Source organism: Filicampus tigris, chromosome 11, assembly GCF_054856515.1.
Source record: "Filicampus tigris isolate MCC_2025a chromosome 11, RoL_Ftig_1.0, whole genome shotgun sequence".
Classification (NCBI taxonomy): domain Eukaryota; kingdom Metazoa; phylum Chordata; class Actinopteri; order Syngnathiformes; family Syngnathidae; genus Filicampus; species Filicampus tigris.
The window spans coordinates 8537608-8556566 of record NC_141227.1 but is presented as its reverse complement, the minus strand read 5'-3'; the positions used below and the strand labels follow the sequence as shown (position 1 = coordinate 8556566).

At 40.4% G+C, this 18959-nt stretch overlaps 2 protein-coding genes across 4 annotated transcripts; one reads left to right on the top strand and one right to left on the bottom strand.

The window, feature by feature from the left end:
- Nucleotides 1-20: 20 nt before the first annotated feature.
- On the bottom strand, nt 21-9039 carry tial1 (TIA1 cytotoxic granule-associated RNA binding protein-like 1). The gene is made up of 12 exons (XM_086044749.1): nt 8826-9039; nt 8300-8396; nt 7066-7164; nt 6902-6956; nt 6739-6826; nt 4723-4798; nt 3290-3398; nt 3110-3205; nt 2935-3019; nt 2730-2853; nt 2470-2615; nt 21-2336 (listed from the first exon to the last, which is right to left on the bottom strand). The coding sequence occupies exons 1-12, from the start codon at nt 8855-8857 to the stop codon at nt 2213-2215; spliced, it is 1131 nt and encodes a 376-aa protein (XP_085900875.1). The 5' UTR covers nt 8858-9039; the 3' UTR covers nt 21-2212.
- On the top strand, nt 7693-18296 carry bag3 (BCL2 associated athanogene 3). Of its 3 annotated transcripts, none has more exons than XM_086044747.1 (4): nt 7693-7756; nt 14685-15020; nt 15942-16292; nt 16375-18296. In XM_086044747.1, the coding sequence occupies exons 2-4, from the start codon at nt 14766-14768 to the stop codon at nt 17185-17187; spliced, it is 1419 nt and encodes a 472-aa protein (XP_085900873.1). In that variant the 5' UTR covers nt 7693-7756; nt 14685-14765; the 3' UTR covers nt 17188-18296. The 3 variants fall into 3 exon arrangements, with proteins under 3 accessions (XP_085900873.1, XP_085900870.1, XP_085900874.1); XM_086044744.1 differs by lacking the exon at nt 7693-7756 and adding an exon at nt 12609-13045; XM_086044748.1 differs by lacking the exon at nt 7693-7756 and adding an exon at nt 13420-13904.
- Nucleotides 18297-18959: the final 663 nt, after the last annotated feature.

Here is an 18959-nt window from a genome sequence, read left to right as displayed (position 1 = left end):
CTAATAAACATACTAACAGATCTGGTTTGAATGTGTCTTTATTTCAAGTGACTCAATGTTTTCTATTTTCTAATGAAAACCATTCCCAACTTTAATTAAACATCACTTATCACGGAAGCAAGTTGTCATTACATTCAATATCTTATGCAACAAATATATATGCACGTCACAATCGTGCAGTTCAAGCTAAAACATCATCTGCTTCCTGCTACTTCAACAAAATGGATAAATCCTCTGTGGATGATTTAAAATTGGTCAACTCAATTAAGGGGCACCCCAACATGAAATTAATGATATTTACTGATGAGGTTCTTCATATCATATAACCCTTATGTACACAGTATTACTGAGGCCGCATGAAGTTTTGCAATTATTATGTGATTGTTATTTTGTCAATTGGTTTGTTAATCCAAACACCTCTTTCAACCCCCCCTCCCCACCCAAAAAAAAAAAGGACACGTGATACAACAAATGGCACATCATTTCAAACCAAATGAAAGGGTGCCTATGATTAACCTTTACTTCAGAGGGTACCAAGGGGCAAAAGTGTGTGTGTGTGTGTCGGGGATGTGTGGGGGGATGGCCGTATTTACACATCCTTCCACTAACATGATATAACCCTCAAATAAAATGGGCAATCACATCTTAAAGGAAGGATGTAAGATCTATGCGTCTTTACAAAGGTGGTGGATTAGAAAATGCTCTATAATCAGGGATTGGTCTGCAAGGAATAATGAAAAAAGAAAGAAGACTTTATATTCCTCTAGGAAACCAGCCCAGAATCAGCATAAAGATTATCTGCAAACAGGATGAAATTGTTTTGTTTAATTTAACACTTCAAATCAATGCAAAAGTGAGGCTATCTTGGAGTTTTTCTTTGCTATGAGACAGGTTTACCAGCACAAAATATATCAAAAGCTTACTAAGAACATGCTGTTGATCACTCAGAAAAGAGAGAAAGAGAGAGAGAGAGAGAGAGAGAGAGAGAGAGAGAGAGAGAGAGAGAGAGAGAGGGAGAGAGGGAGAGAGGGAGAGAGGGAGAGAGGGAGAGAGGGAGAGAGAGAAAAAAAACAACAACTTAGAGCGGTCAAAGTAACATTAACCTTACTTATAAAAGTAAACAGAGAAATACCTCCACTGTTGTAATTATTTGAAAGCCACAGCACTCTTTAGAAATTGTTGTGCCCTGCAAACTATATCAGGAGTTCTATTTACAAAGCACTTTTCATTCATATCAAAAAATGCAGTGACTGTATGGCTGTTGGCTGAACACAGACCAACACTGTAAGGTTGCCGTGGCTCGTTGCAATTCTCGCAAAAGGTGGTTATATGAGACACTCTTGATTTGTACGGACTTAAATTAAAAACTCAAGACTTGTGGCTTTTTCTTACCTACTGTATCAAATCATAGAAAATGCGGCAAGCACAAAGCACTACATAAACATTCTGACAGGACTACAACTCACAAACTGAAAATATTTCACGTATTCTATATTTGTTTTACAAGTGTGAAGAACACTGTGTAGAAGAAGTGTGTATTGCTGTAGTTTGAGGTTTCAAACAAACCAAACTATATTTAGAGGATATTCTAGCAAAAGACAAATATAGTTGGATGTACTGCTGTGATTTTTTTTAATTTTTTTTTAAAGCTTTTACTCAAATTTGAAAGGTGATCGGGGTGAGTTTTTTGGGGAGGTGATCTTGAGAGTTTCGCCCATAGCTAACAGATACCGTAGCTGTTCAATAGGACTACTGCATTTAATGTCACCTATTGTCCCTTTGCTCTGGCCTACATCAGTAAAAACCGGCAGGTTTCCCTACCTGTGTATTACAAAATGGATTCGATGTCACGTTTCAGAATGCAGGCAAATACAAAGTGACGTGGAGCATGATGGTCAAATAACATGAGGGTAATTCTTTCTACCTAATCCCTGATCAAACAAAATCGCACTGATGGGCCAACTTGCGACGGGAGCGAGAACGCATTCTGATTGATTAATTTGATGTTTGAGGTTAGACTTACATTTCATTTTCCGGAGCATGTTCATACACTGAAATTTCCATTTGACAAATGTTTTTTAAACGTTCTGGGTGAAAGGGGCACTATCATTTTCCAAAAATGTTATTTGTCCTTTGAGGCAAAGAGATGCTTTATGAATATGGTTTAACCAGAGCTGGTTGTTCTCAGTAATGGGCTCGCGTTCGAACCAGCTCACTGTGCCTGGTAACCAGTCATGTTGAAGTTGGTCAAGTTGGACACGACTGAATTTGCAGAGGCTGAAGCCTGAGCCGACTGAGAGCCAAATCCTCCGACCCAGCCGGGCGACTGGGACTGCCTGTGAAATCAATAGATTATTAATAAGCAAGTTCATTGCATGCAAGGACTATTTAGCAAATGTGTTCTAATTTTGAGGAATTATGATGTCTCTCTAAGGCTGTAATGAAACGTCGCATGAGTTTGATACATACTCTACTCCAAAGCCTTGTTGGTTCCATGACTGGCCATACATGCTGTAGGAGGGAACTTGCCATCCATTAGTCACATACTGCTGCCCATATTGTTGCTGTGGACTTCCATAGAGCTGATTCCACTGCCCCCACTGACCATATTCAACCTGTGACAAAAAAATTAAGTCACTCAGTCAGGAGCAAACACCAGACTTGACTCCAAATGATGTTTATTTGAACACTACCATCACCAAATACGTTACTTCTGAGAATGACTCTACCTGTTGTGAACTTTTGTTCATATCGGGAGATTCTTTGCCCCAGTAGCACTTCACTATGTGTCCTTCAATGCCCGTGCCATTAACTGACACAATGGCATGGGCAGCACTGTCGTGGGAGGAAAACCTTTCAAAGAGAAGAGCGGCTCAAGCAATTTCATTTGACACAGAACTTGGTGGACATCTAGAGGCCACATGCTGCAATTACCTGATGAAAGAATATCCTTTCTCTGGGAAGACTCGGATTTCCATGATCTGTCCAAATGGTGAGAAGGTCTGCCGCATTAATGTATCTGAGATCATTTGAGAGAAAAAATACCCGATTGTACATTTGTCTAAAATGAGACAGAGATCCAGCGGAACACTAAATGAGAACTACTTGCCAGACAGTCCTGACTGGATGCCTCCACAGTACACGGTACAATTCTGTGGACTGGACTGGCTCACGACGTCATCGAACCGCAGATGTTTTGAGCCATCTGAAATGTATAAAAAGCAATTGTGACAAAAACTTCATACACCGTCCCGATATAATCAGTAAAACATTTTCATTCTAAACTTACTGTCCTGCGAGCTTTTTGGAGCAGGTGGCTTTCGCGTTGCCCAGTTAGTCCTGATTTGACGCCCTCCGAGCCACTGCCCGCCCATGTGAACAATGGCGTTCTCAGCGTCCTATAGGAACAAATCAAGAAGTCAAGAAAGCTAGTTTATTGAATAGATCTTTGTATATTGATTAGTAGTATTGGTGGTCAATAATTTAAGAAGCTGAATTTCCACAAATAGCGGCCAGCCTACTTTAACTGCCGAAGGGGAGGGATGTTTAGTTTTCAATAAGCATTCTTGGATATATATTAGTGCTGTCAAATTTACCGCGTTAACTGTCGGTAATAAAATTTTGTAATTGATTGCGTCAAAATATTTGACACATTTAACGCATGCGCCGAATGACCGCCGATGCATAATCCCACTCTAAAGTGCACAGTGAGCAATAGAGCGGACGCGTCGCCCGCGGGAGTATAAATAAGCATTCGAAAGAAGGGGGCAGCTTTAAATCTCAGAAATGTGAGTAAATTGTTTTGCCTCAGCGACTGAGGACAAGTAGAGAAGAGGACTGTCTTGTTTTGTGTTCATAAAGTCAGTTTAAAGGAGGAACACACGACGTGCTGATACCAACGACAGCATAAAGTCAAATGAGCCAATCAAATTCGTGTGCGCTTCAGGGACCACTCAGAAAACTGTATCTTAGTTAAGCAGCAAAAAGCACCCAGTTTTAGCTTCTGTCGACTGAAGATGACATCGAAGTTGCCCAGGGCTCAGATAACTACCAATCACGGCTTACCTGTTTTCTCAAGCTAAGCCATGATTGGTCGTTATCTGAGTCCTGAGCGACTTTGACGTCATCTTCAGTCGACAGAAGTGACAAAATGGCTGCTCCCTGAGCTAGCTAAAAAGTGGGGGGGGATTTCTCATATTACACAAACGCAATATTAATCAGAATGCCATGTTTAGACTAGTGGGCCTGCATAGAACTTATTCTGGAAAAAATGTGTTTGGGTTGACTTCCCCTATAAGAATCAATTTCAAAAATAAAAATTTTTTTTAAAAAAGAACTGGCATACACCATAGACTATACTCTATAAAAGGATCATTTTTTTCAGCAGAAGCGGGTCGGGTGTGAGCTGACAACAATTTTTTTCACAATGGTCACCTTAAGTCGCAATCGGCCACATCGCTCGGTGTACGGCGAGCCTTAAGCAGAGCATCCAGTGACTAATTGGGGCATGGCCACTATGTGAGTAAATTCAGTTATCACATTAGGGCTAGTGATCTACAAATGATTCTCTTCATTATTCTCAACAATGCTATAGTAGGAAATTATGTAGGTATGACTGTGTGTGTTACTATGCACTTCTATCTATATTTGCCCCCCAAAAAGTAGAGTAATAAACAGGAAAAGAAATAACCTTTCATCTGTGTTGCGGCACTGGAGCCTTACCAGTTTGTTGTAGAAGGACACAAATCCATACCCCTTTGATTTGCCTGTCGCCATGTCCTTCACAACACGAGCATCTCTGGAGCAAAATGTGAAAACATTTTCAGTGAGTATTCGAGTCAAACTGCATGATTCTAAAAAAGGAGCCACGCAAGACACACTGAACTGTGAATCCACTACACTGTCCTATATTACTGGTAGCTATCAGGACCCTGGACTGAGTGCTGACTCATTGACTCAAAAGCAGGAATTAATTACGTATACATGCAGTCTACAGATAGATTTTACACATCTTAAGATGAATTAAGAAATAATTGCCACAAGAGCACCATTTTATCTAGTACTTTTAATCTCATGAAATATATGCTGAACACTACCATGCATTCTTAAACTAGTCTTCTGTCCTACAAATGAAAAAATGTATAGAATACATAAGAGGAAAAAAAGGAATTAAATGGCATACATGGCTAGATTTCTTTATATTCCTTGGTCAATTCTTTACCACCAATATGGAGTATGGCATTTGGGGAGCTGCAAATTTTGAGAAATTGACAATTTTCAGAAATTTCGGAAGAAGACCTTAATGCGACAAAAATCAAACAATTGAAAATGAAACACTTTAAATATAGATTTAGAGGAATACATGTAATATTGAATGTTATCATCTATACTATATCACGTAAAGACAGAGCATCTACAAATAAAGACAGAGGAAAAATGGAATAAATAGAGAAAAAAAACTACATCTGAGTCTCCAGAGTGCACAGTTCCTTGCTGTTAGCCTTCAAGCTCCTGTCCAATCCTATGAGCATTTCTGTAAAATAACCAAAATGCTATTACTTCACTGAGACCCACATCTAAAGGCTGTTCAGGTTCACATACACAGCTTACATTACGCTGACACTTACCATCGACTAAATATGCAAAGAAGAGCAACACTAGCTGACACAATGCAGAAAAGACAAGTTAACTTCATTAGGTTAATCAACAACTCCAAACTGGGCGGATACAATTCTTTCAGACAGTTTACAAGGACTTCAGTGTGCATTGTCCTATGGTTACAGGTTCGGCTGCTTGTATCATGTGATGGCTCAAGTTATCTTGGCAAGATTTACAGCTTTGTTTACATGCACGGGGTGATGTATAGTAAAAGTCTTTGGACATTAACAGAAGACTTTTTTTTGTATTACCTTTATAAACCACCACGTTGAATTTGAAACAGAATCAGATCAGGTGTGATTTAAGTGCAACTAGATGTTCAGATTGAAATTAAGGTTTCACAAAAACGTCATTTACAATTCAGGAATTATTCTGAATCATAAAAGCTCAGAATCATTAACATAATGAACAAACAACCGGTGATCACCTACCTACTTTTCCATAAGAACAACTAAATTAATCTAAACGTTTTGGCCTTTTTGTGCAAGTATTGAAGATGATGGCTCCACTTTCACATTACGTCATTTGAGCCCATGGAAAATGGGTGTGATCTACATAAAATAATCTGCCATTATTTCCTAAATGATAAATGCCGTGGGAAAACTCATAAAGATGAGAATCTACACTTCAATCACATATTGGTTTCTTTCTGTCTTTCTAATGAAGAAAAAAAAACTACAATTATGTCACTGCTCAAGCTGTAATTCTGAATTCAAAATCAATTTAAGATAACTAAAGAACATTTTCATAAATCTGCATAGGTACGCATTTGTTTTCCTTCCAACTTATCTTTTTTAAATAATTTACCAGGAGACAATGTATACACAAATGTTTTTGCTTTGTTTTGCTGTTATTCTTGTATGTCTTGAAAACAGCTATCAATGTCATTCTTCTGTCTTCTCAATGAAGTGGTACATAATTACATTTTGAGTATTGTATTCTATAAACATTATTTCAGCAGTAATACAAGTTTTTGAGAATGGGTGACAAAACATGATTCATACAGGTAAGCTTTAAAGTTAAGGTTGTGATAATGAAAATAAATGAATTTAAAAAAAAAAAAAAAAGGAAAATACTTACGAGATTCTCCCAAAAGGTGCAAATGCAGCCCTCACATCTTCAGTGGTAATCTCAGGACTTAGATCACCCACAAACACATGGAAATGATCTAGAATGGCATAAAAACAATCAGAAAAAAATCTCTTATACCTTCTCAGTTCACATAATTTCTCATAACACTCACTGGATGTGTCTTTCTTTTGGCTACTGGGAGTGGTGGCCCAATTTACCTTGACTTCCTGAAAATAAATGGAGTAAACAGTTCACTTCTAACAGCCAGGCAGGCACTTTTCTATGTAATAACTCAATTTCAAAAAGACTAAATGTGCAACAAGAAATGTGTCCCACCTTCCCAAGGATTTTTCTTCCATTCATAGCTGCTAGGGCTGCAGCAGCATCTCTGTGCTCAAAGAATTCCACAAAGCAATAGGGGTCATTGGTTGTATGCTGCAAGAGAAAATATCAGACCAAGTAGTTAATTCAGCTTTCAATTATGTTGCAGAAGTTAAATGCAGAGGTGGGCATTCTGTCTGACCAATGGACTGGTCCGTCAGACGGCCGTTTTGCTGACGTTAGACGGGAAATTTAGAAAAAAAAAAAGACGGACTAAGAAAGCGGAAGTGGATTTTCGTCCATCTGTGTAATCATAACTAACCCACCAGTTTTGATGAAGGGGGCAGAAACACAACCCAGACTGCATTGACTGTATATGTACAGCAGGTGGTGGTATGGACCAAAGAAAGAATCATCACTTCTTCAGTTTAAGTAGTAAGTTGCTTTGAATACAAATTGTTTTACAGTCACATATTCAGGCTCAGCAAGCACTTACGTTTTATATTTCTATTTTTACTATTGGAAAGAGTGGGGTTAGGAGGCTGTGAAATGGTATTTTGCCCCCCATCCCCACACACTCCATTTCAGAAGGTGGCAGTAATACACCATAAGTTGTTTGCCAACCGCTACAAGACAGAAGAAGTAGAAGATGAAGACCACCAGTATTGTACCTTAGGCAACAACGTGAGACAGTGTTCTAGTTAAGGTAAGCAAAACGTGTGTAAGTGTAGAGCTGTTTGGTGGCAAGCCAACACATTATGATGTACATAGTGCACTCCATTTACCATTTTAATCATATTGGTTCAGATGATGGATGGATGGAGTTTTCATCTTTTGGACCATTTTTTTCCTGGATAGACGGCAGACGGACTAGTGGACCGTTGATGTTATTGACGGAGGCACGGTTAAAATAACATGACGGACTGACCAACAGCAGACAATTACAGTTTGGTTTGGCTTGAAAAATAGACGAATTGACAGATGACTGATGGGTACACAGGCTGCTGACGGATGACGGACCGGCAAACTTTAGTAAAATACTCACCTTTGGTTAAATAATGACTTAAATTCCAATCATTTTTTTAATTAGTGAAGGAAAGTTTCAATCACTGCAACTTTGAAATTTCCAATGTAACGCCCCAGATATAAATCTGGAATTGCTTTGCGACCGTTTGTAAAGAATTCATATTTACATTTTTATTTCTACTCCATAATCATAATATATCTCCAAAGTGTGCTGACCACTTACCTCTGTGATCATTTTACAACTTTTACAAGGCCCTATTTGAGTGAAGAGTTGTAGAATCAGAATTTCTGTCACATCCCTGGAGAGGTTTCCCACGTACCTGGAAGGAAATAAATAACCTTATCTATGACTGGAGTGCTACAACAATCCAACAATATGAACAACAACACATGTCGACACCGTGGAACGAGTTAGTGTGTGATTAAACGTACAAATGTCAACGTGTTTGTGCAACATAGTTCCACAAGCTAGACAGTCACACAACCCGCGGGGCTAACGCTGCTAATTTAGCTGTTCGTGACATTTACTGTAGTGTGACGCCACTCAACTGTTACGGAGCATATTGTACGAGCAACAACATTAGCTGTAAACGGATATTTTTACAAACACGCTTGTCTTCAACTTGACTGTTGCCAGAAATACAAACCGTTTATCGGTTTCGCGTTTGCAGCGCAAATTAAGTTAGCAACCGCGTTTCGAAATTAGCACAGCAGGCATATCAGAGTTCGGTAAATCTTTAGCAATTTACAATGTTCTGGGGTAGGAATCGTCGTCCATCATCGATGTCGTCAGTCACCAAAATAAATGAAGAAAAAATATCTATTTGTTGGTCAGCTATATTTTCTCGGTTCCTCAGTACGCTTAACAACTTGCTAACTAGCCAGAAGCTAGCTAACCGGACACCAGCAGGTTTACGTCATGCTATTACGCCACAAGTATCGAGAGCGCATGCGTATTCTGTGACGCCGTGTATGACACATTTGTTGTTGAGAAAAACAAAACCAGGAAATACATCTCCAAAATTAGAAATCAAATTACCGTAACCCTTTTTTATTTATCAGTGTCTGGACTCACAGAGTTCGCTGGAATCTTACACTTTAAACGTTATTACAGTAATTTGAACAATACACACAATAGTTGAACAAACTATTATTCTTGACTTCTGATTTCAAAATTAGTAATCCATAAAATTATTGTGTACTGCATATGTAATAATATGAGGAGGTGAATAAACATTTATATGGCTTATAGTCGAAACGGCCCTCCGATGGAAACTGTAACTACATTGTGGCCACGACAAAAATGAATTTGGCATCCCGGATCTATGGTAAGAGCACCGCGCTTCTTTCCTTATTTCTGGGATTCCAGTCCATGATTTCCCAGCGACCTTTCTTGCACTGCTCCCTTCCAATTGTTGCTTGCTTAATACTTAGCTGAACACGGGGCGTTTCAAAGCAGACGAAAGAAAATAACATGAATGGACAAAACGTTTTTCAAGAAAGTAAGTCTTCATCACTGCTAGTAGTAACAGTCAGATAGCTCCTGTGGAAACAGTAACGGAAACTCCCGTGTTCCACTAACTAGCTTGTCAATTAACAATTAGTCTCTCTGAACTGCATTGAGAAGATCCTGGGTGTACATGAAGAGGGATACAGTCTCCTGTATGTCTTATAGACTGAACTTTATATATGAATTAATTCACACCATGAAACAGGAGCTGAGCTCATTCACGTATAGTTGTCATCAATGAATGATGATGATGATAAAAATTAATCATCATCACTCCTCCAACCATATTGAAGTGTAGGAATAAGTATATGAGTTGAGAAAGCAACACAGAAAACGACATCTATTGGAAACATGAAAGAATTTTACAGAATAAAGCCAATATATATTACTTGACATTTTATTAAGGAAAGTAATGAGTAGATATGCCCTGAGACTGGCTGGCAACCAGTTCAGGGTGTAGTCTGCCTTTCACCCAAAATCTGCTGGGATAGGCACCAGCACCTCCCCACGACCTTGTACAGCACAGGTGTCAAACTCAAGGCCCGGGGGCCAGATCATTTTAAGTGGCCTGCGAAGGCAAATTATGTCCATCCATCCATCCATTATCTGTACCGCTTCTCCTCACAAGGGTCGCGGGGCGTGCTGGAGCCTATCCCAGCTGTCTTTGGGCAGTAGGCGGGGGACACCCTGAACTGGTTGCCAGCCAATCGCAGGGCACACAGAGACAAACATCCGCACTCACAATCACACCTAGGGGCAATTTAGAGTGGCAAATTATGTGTGTTGACATATTTCTTTGAAATTGTTGTCGCTGTTAAAACAACATATGAGATATTGCAAGCATTTGTTACCAATCCCTCCTTTAAAATACATTGAAAAACAGTTGAACACACTATTTACTGGCTTCTGATTTTAAAACTAATTTTCCATCAATTTGTTGTGTATATGTGATTATATAAGACAATCATACATATATATGGGCTCACAGTTGTAACTGCCCACCGAGGGACTCCATCGCTATGATGTGGCCCGCGACAAAAATGAGTTTGGCACCCTTGCTACAGGATAATCAGTGTTGAAGATGACACAATAGATAGTGGAGATAGCCAAGAGATAAATGTGGGACAAATTCGCCTGTCCCAGATATTTTCAAGATTACTACTTGAATATGACTTATATTTAATTTTGTCAAAGTCATTACATGATGTTTGTCTTCAACCATATAGGCTTATATGTTTGCTCACATCCTGTGCATCTCCTGGTGGCTAAGCACGCCCGTTTGTAAAACCTATAGTGACGTTCCTGATTTAATGCAATAATTATTAGTTTTTTTTTATTTGTTTGTCTAAACGTGCGCTGTGACTGGCAGCCAGTTCACTGCGTACCTCATCACTTGCCCAAAGTCAGCCGGGATAGACTCCAGGATAAGCAGCAGAGAGAATGGATGGATGAATAATAATAATAATAATAATAATAATAATAATAATAATAATAATAATACTGGTCAACAGCAAATTTTATTCAGAGGAGGCTTTATGTGTCCCTAAATTTTTGACGATGATTTAAAACCTGTCTACTTTTTTTCTAGCACATCAGGTTATTGAGATTTTTTTTGTTTTTAAGTTCGACATATAAAAGCTTGTGCAATAAATACAGATTTTACCATGCGTTGTAATTTATAGCTATGCCGCTTCAGAAAAAAATGCATCTGTTGCTGAGACTAAAACTTAATTCATAAATATTTTACTTTATTACATATTAAATTATTATATTATTATTATTATGAAAACCTGATGTGCTAGAGAAAAAACGAGGGCACATTTGAAATCGGTGCCAAAAAAAATCACTTAGAAATGTTTAAGTCATGGTCTGTCATTTGAGTTTAGTTTTTGATCCATTATCTATACCGCTTATCCTCACAAGGGTCGCGGGGCGTGCTGGAGCCTATCCCAGCTGTCTTCGGCCAGTAGGCAGGGGAAACCCTGAATTGGTTGCCAGCCAATCGCAGGGCACACAGAGACAAACATCCGCACTCACAATCACACGTAGGGGCAATTTAGAGTGTCCAATCAACTTACCATGCATGTTTTTGGAATGTGGGAGGAAACCGGAGTACCCGGAGAAAACCCACGCAGACACGGGGAGAACATGCAAACTCCACACAGGGAGACCGGGATCGAATCCACGACCTCTGAACTGTGAGGCGGACGTGCTAACCAGTCGCCCACCGCGCCACCCTGTTTTTGACTTTAGTTTCATGATTTTCCTTGTCTTCCTTTGTCTGTCTGTCTGTCTCGTTAGGTTATTGAGTCCCCCTTTGCTTGTCATCCCAGTCATTGCAGCCAATCAGCTCCCTCCAGACATTTGTGTCTTGTCCAGGTGTTCCTTGTAGTCTCATCAGTTTGTTTGAATTTATTTCCTGCTTTCTTTCGATCCTTCAGTCCTTGGCGATTTGTTGCCAGTTTTCAGTCGTCCAAGTCAAGCCTAGTCCAAGTGTTTGTTTAGTTTCTTTTGATCCTTTTTGTTTTGGTATTACCCCAGTATCTTGTTTGCTTTTTTTTTTGTTTTCTTTAACCCTTTGGTTGCACTTCATTTTGGCTTCCTGCGTTTGGGTCCTCAACCACACAACCCGTGACAGTCTACTTGTATCTCTGATTGAAAAATAGTAATAATTTGTTGACCAGTACATGTAATTATTAATTCATGTGTTTCTGCACTGTATTAAAAAACAGAACTACAAATCTAACTTAAAACCTTTTCCACATTTCTGGAATCTGAGACATAACTTTGTTTGATGTCTGTGATATATTTGTGCTCCATGCTACGTTTCCGTATTTACAAAACATTGTCCACCGCGTTCGCGCACGCACGCACCCACACACACTGCCAAATACCCCTGTCCATAAAACCTAGTGACGCCCCTTACTATTCTAAAAAGACAACTTTCCAAAGGTGTACTGTTGGAAGACTCTGTAAATCCTGTTATAAATTATTATTGGTGTAATAAATGGAAACTACTGAGAAAAACCCAATTGAGACAAAAAGTAGGCCTAATTGTGAAATGGTGAGAAGTGTTTACTGCGTGTGTGTTCGTGTGGTTGGGGTTGCGGGTGTGCTCCGCGACATTGGTTACTAGTGAAGCCATGCCTCTGTATCCAGCGCTGTCCGCCCCCAGCATTAACCCAGCTATTTCGAGAAACTTCCAGCCCACTTTTCCACGTCACTTGAAGGAATCTTTAAAGCGTCCGTCGCCGGTATTAAATGTCTCAGTGCTGGGCAGCCAGAAGCATGAACGGCATGAAGACGCAGTCGCCGACAGCGACGATGGCTAATAACGACAACGATCCATTGCCCCTCGGATGGGAAGTCAAAATTGACCCCCAGACTGGCTGGCCCTTCTTCGTGGATCACAACAATCGCACCACAACCTGGAATGACCCGAGACACGGCACGAAAAAGGTAACGGCGGCGCGATAAAGTTGCTGTATTGAGGAGCGTGTGTTATGTCATCTTCATCATGCTACCGGCTGTTCCGACCCGTGACATATTCCGAGGTGCGCAGTTAGCTTGGTGTGTTTGATACGAACGGTGTTGACTACAGGCCATCTTTGCCCCCTTAACTCCCCCTCACACACGCATTCTCCTCACGAGCCTTTTCGAACGGCTCACCAACCCTGTTTGGTCCCCGACTGCTGATCTAACGACATAATTACTCGGTGACTCATCCTGCAGTATATGTAAAGACCACCTTTGACTTCCAATATCAGTTCCTTTATGGCGACAAACACCGCGACGTCCTCGTATTAAACTTTTCCCTTACAAGGCTTTGACGCAGGACCGCTGTGGCCAGGGTGCCGTCTATATGTTTGGATTACTGCGTATGATATTCATAGTCATTGGAAGCATGGAGGAAAAAAATGAGATATTGATGGGATGACGAGGGACAGCAAAGGGGCTCGCATGCTGCCACTTGTTAATCTTCAGCGAGACGTCGCTGTCGAAGGCAGAAGCTGCTGGAAAGAGGACAGCTGTCAGTGGATAAAATGGGTGCAATGCTGTTGCCTGTGTGCAGCGTTCCATACTGAAATGGGAGAGGGCAAAGGGTCACTCCCAGAAATGTAACAACTTTTGTTTTAGACAGGAAACTTCATAGGAAAATTGCCTGACCATCTTAATGGTTGTGGTATTTAAAATCAGTGTTTGTGTTGACATCTTTGAGATTTGTTGTCACTGGTTACCCAGGCAGAAATCAATGAACTATGAATAAACCTGTTGCTTGTATTCTGCCTTGGCTGTCACTGGCAGTTGCTTTAGACACGTGAGTTATGTTGACAATACAAATTACTTTTTAAACATTTGTAGTCAGCAGCACACATGTATTTCTGTTCCCTAGTGTGATATTCTGTATGCATATAAATGTATTTTGGATAATACATTTTTTATTGTGATAGCAAAAATAATGATTCAGAGCAAGCTGTTGAATAACTGAGTGCAGAAAACTTTGACAGTACCTTCCTAGTAATAACACATGAATACACATATGCACATAAAAAATTACCATCCTGCAAGAGCATCTAAAACAGAAAAGCCCATGTGTCTTGGTTTTCTAGAGACCTCCTTACATTAAAAAAAAAGAGGGGGCGGCACGATGGGTGAATCTGCCTCATAGATCTGAAATGTGTTTGAATCCGGGCTCCAGATTGCAGTTTGCATGTTCTCCATGTGCTTGCGTGGGTAATCTCCCACATTCCAGAAGCATGGTTCTAAGGTTAATGGAAGACTCGAAATTGTCCATAGGTGTGGATGTGTATTTTGGACTGACTCAATTTAAATGTAAATATCTTTATGGAGGAGTAGGGACTTGAATAATTTATGAGGTCCAAACATTAACACTGCCTTTGCTCTTACATAAGCAAAAATCAGCTTTTTAGTGTTGGAGCATAATTACTTAAAATTCAAAAATTTTTAGTGGCATAGTTTGTGCTGCAACTGAGTTTTGTCTGATTTACTATTGCTGCATGTAACATCATACTTTAGGCCTGTCAGGTTTGTTATTACCATTGATATTACATTTCAATTCATGTGTACCATACTTCAGGTTAGGGAAGTGTCCACAAATGGACCCAGCACACCACCAGAACCAAGCCCTCAGGAGACGCAGAAGACCTTTGTGAAAGAGATGAAGCACCCCATTCTTCGGCCAGGTTATGTCCCAATCCCAGTCTTCCATGAGGGTGCAGATCTCAAACAGCAACAGCACCCGTGCTATTCATATATCCAACCAACCACGACGCAGAATATCAGGACCGAGGGGCGGATACCTTCGCCAACACCAGGGTTTCATTGTAGGCCTCGTTCACCTCTACATGGACCTGGTGACAGCTGCTCCACGGGACCGGGAAAAGCCAGCTCACCTGTATCTCAAACAGCAGAGGTTGGTCAATCACAAAGACTAAATGTACTGTGCTCTATGGTTCTAAATGCAATTAATTATGGAACGATTGGGATGGGCAGATGCCCATTTTGGGGACAGAGGACGAAAAGTTGTTTTAAAAAGGACGAACTAAGCAAGGACGGAAGTGAGTTTTACGTTCGTCCCTGTAATCGTCCCTAACCGGGTCAGGTAACGACTGACATGTTGTGTTGGGTTCTTTTAAAAAGCAAGACCACTGTTCTCTTCTGTGATACCACACTCACAGGCATAGTCTGTCCTCTAGTGGTTCAACACATGTATTACCATGGAGTATGTCACAGGACACCATTTCACCGATGAGGAAAAAGGTGGATAAAGCTATGACATGGAAGTGAAAGTCTTTCGCTCTCCTTCTAAAATAACATTGCGTTATTTTGCTATATTTATTTTATTGCAAAATAACACAATAAAAACTGAAAACCTATTGCGTTATAATGCAAAAGTTATGCAATAAAATGCAATAGTATTACGTCATAACGCAATCTTAAATGTTCTTGTGATGTCCACTGGCTAAGTGCTATCTTGGGCGACACTTAAAACAGTTGTAAACAATTCAATCCACTCATGATACTCCCAGCCGCTAAGTGGATGTGAATAGGAAATTAGGCAGCTAATGAGCTTCAAGTAATGTTTATGAATTATGAAACCTCTGCCGTTAGCCTCTCTTCCATGGTCCCACGGCATCATGCAGACGTTTTTTTTTTCTCTTTTGGGGGGATGTAAGGACGGAAACGCTTTAAAAGGACGAGAACGGACGGGGTCGGAGGACCATTATTTTTATGAATAAGACGGAGGGATGACGGAAGGCTGCCCAGGTAGCGGACGAATTTGCAAAATAGGGTAAAGTGTCTATCTCTGAAAATGTTTCTGATTGTTTTCCAGGTTTATACTGGCCCGCATAACCAACTCCCACGGCCCAGCAGCACTGGTCTTCAAACTGGTTACATCCCAATCCCAGTAATTCATGAAAGCGGGGGAGGCCAAACACAAGCACAGCCTCAGTTAAATCCATCCGTCCACTGTCAGCGCATCCCCTATTCCGAGCATCAGCAACCCTTCCACCGCCTTCAGCAGGACGAATGGCCCGGCTATTCTGCTGCAATGCAGCCTCCTCGAGAAAGGGCTTCTCCCGTCTTGTATCCCCAGCACCGAGATTCTGCTGCTATTCACCTACCGCATAATCTCAGAAGTCAGTCACCTATTGTAACACAGGTGATGGGCGAAAGGCCGCAGGTAATTACTTGGGACTTACACACAGATTTGTAGTTCATGTTGGTTCGGGTATGCAAGTATTTAAACCTCTGATTGTCCACAGCATATCATCATGAGAGAGCCAACTCAGAAATTGGAGCAGGAACAAATGAGCCCTCAGCAAAAAATGGAGAATATCCAGGTTTCTCAGCCTTTGCGCACAGACGCTGACGGCCAAAAGCCTCACTTTCAACAGCCTCCACCTCAGCAACATCAACACTTCCAACAGCCTCCACCTCAGCAACATCAACACTTCCAACAGCCTCCACCTCAGCAACACCAACACTTCCAACAACCTCCGCCTCAGCCACCGCAGCAACTCGAGCAGGCACCGCCTCAGGCATCTCCGCAGTCCGAGCAATTGCCACAACACTTCCCGCAGCCCCATCAAGCAGAGCACGACACCGCCGATGTCACCGTCCAAATGCCATCAGAAGCAGAAGCACATGACGCGGCGGCAGTTGCCACAGAAATCCCGCCTGTAAAGGTAGAGGCCGAACAACCGCCCCAGTGTCCTGTCCACCCAGGGTTGGCTAAAGTACAGAAGATAGTCGAGCGGGTCGCTAAATTGGAAGAGGAGGTGAAAAGCTTTGAAGGGAAAAAGAATGATAAGAAATACTTATTACTGGAGGAACTGCTGACCAAAGAGCTCTTAGCTTTAGACTCAGTTGATCCAGAAGGTCGCGCGGATGTACGGCAGGCGAGAAGGGATGGAGTCCGTCGCGTCCAGACCATACTAGAGGAACTGGAGCAACTGGAGGAACGGTCCACAAGGCCTGCCAGCGAGGCCTTGGCGGAGGGAGGCGGCCTGACACAGAAAGGAGAGCCCAGCATGATCACCAAGGAGAATGTTGAGATGGCAAAGGAGATATCCTAACAAGAAGCTGCAAGTGTTTATGTGAGCGTGAACAAGATCACACTCTGCACAGTATTTGTGAAAGTTGCATGCATTCATTAACAGTGTTGATATTTTGATTTTTTTTTGCCATTCACCACATCATTGATGGGAGCTCTGTGGTTGTCATGCTTTTCAAGACAACATTGTTGCCTTCAGTATTGTGCCAGTGTCTTCTTCTAATAAGACACCTGTCATGAGCAAGGTGTTGACATGACGTTTGAGTGAAATTCAAGTTTGATGAAGAGGCCTTTATCATACAATAAAGAAAACAAGTATTTTCTTAATGAATGTTATGTGTAGATGCCTTTTGTCTTTATTCAATATTGTATGGAGCTTTCCTCAATCCAGTCGGCACATTTGTTTGTTTGTATACAGTGCATGAAGAGTGCAAACATTTGGGGCTTTAGAGCCGAACTCGCTGCAAAATGCTGTCAACACAAAAGCATTTACCCTTTATTACAACGTTGGAGCTGTTTTGTGGCAAAAACAAAATGAATTTGTCATTTAGGATGCTGCTTTTTGGTACGCGAGTCATTTTGTCATCTTTGCACTTCATCGTGGAAATGTATCACATGTGAATGATCAGCATCATTTTTGAAATATTTGTTTCACCAATTTTGATGTGTTTTGAGTGTTTGTATAGACATTGGTTATTGTGTACTTTCAATGCAATCAAGTATTTATATTTCACTATATAGTATTTTACTATATGAATGTGTGTAAAGACAAATGGACCTGTGATGTGAGACAATCAGCACTTGGTGCTATTAAGGAATCAAGAGATTGCTATAGAATGTTCTTTGCAGAAACACCAAAGCCACAATCTGTAATATCACAGACAAAAACTGCCTTAAAAGTGCAATACGACACAAAGCTCTCACTTAAAAAGTGTCAAAATTTGTTTTATGATTAGCCTCGCACAATTTGTGTAATGATTTGTCACCAAAGTAAGCCCTCTGTAATGCCTTATAACCCTCACAAATTATGGATTGTGGCTTAGTATCGATCACAGGTGACGAGTCGCAGATAAATGCGTTGTTGAAAGCAAGTCGTATTGGCATAGTTGAAATAAACTGTATTTGACAGTATTTCTGACTAATATTTTGATCCACTAAACAGAGCTGGCAAAAGTACTCACCAAGCAGAAGTATTGATACTTTTGTTAAAAAAAAATCAACCAAAAAAAACTAACGGTATTCATATCAGAATTCAAATCATTTTTGGACTTAAGTAATTAAGTGAAAAAGTACAGACTCTATTCAAAGCAAAGAACAAAAAAATGTTTTTTGGACTCAATTATCTACATAGCTGCATCATACTTTTTAATACTTTGTGGTTCACATTCTTCCATGTCACTGACGTCCTTGTTTTATTCTGCCTTATAACTCCCCAAAATCCCAATCAGTCAATCAAGATCTCAACAGGGCAAGTTGACTTTTATCTTTATTTACGTTTTACGTTTTTTTTTTTTTAATGTGTCATCTGTGGAGGCTGAAAATAGTAACGGGCCTATTTTGACAAAGCAAAGTGGAGAAAGTGCCGAACCCTGTTTTTAAATGTAGAAAGTAAAGTCGTCCGAAAAATAAATACTGAAGTAAATTACAGATAGCGGAAAAATCTACGGAAGTACAGTCAGAAATATTTGTCGGCCGGTATATTGTAGGGCTGCAACTAATGATTATTTCAATAATTGATTAATCAGTTGATTTCTTTTATTAATTGATGAATTGGATCAAAAAATAGTTTTTAAA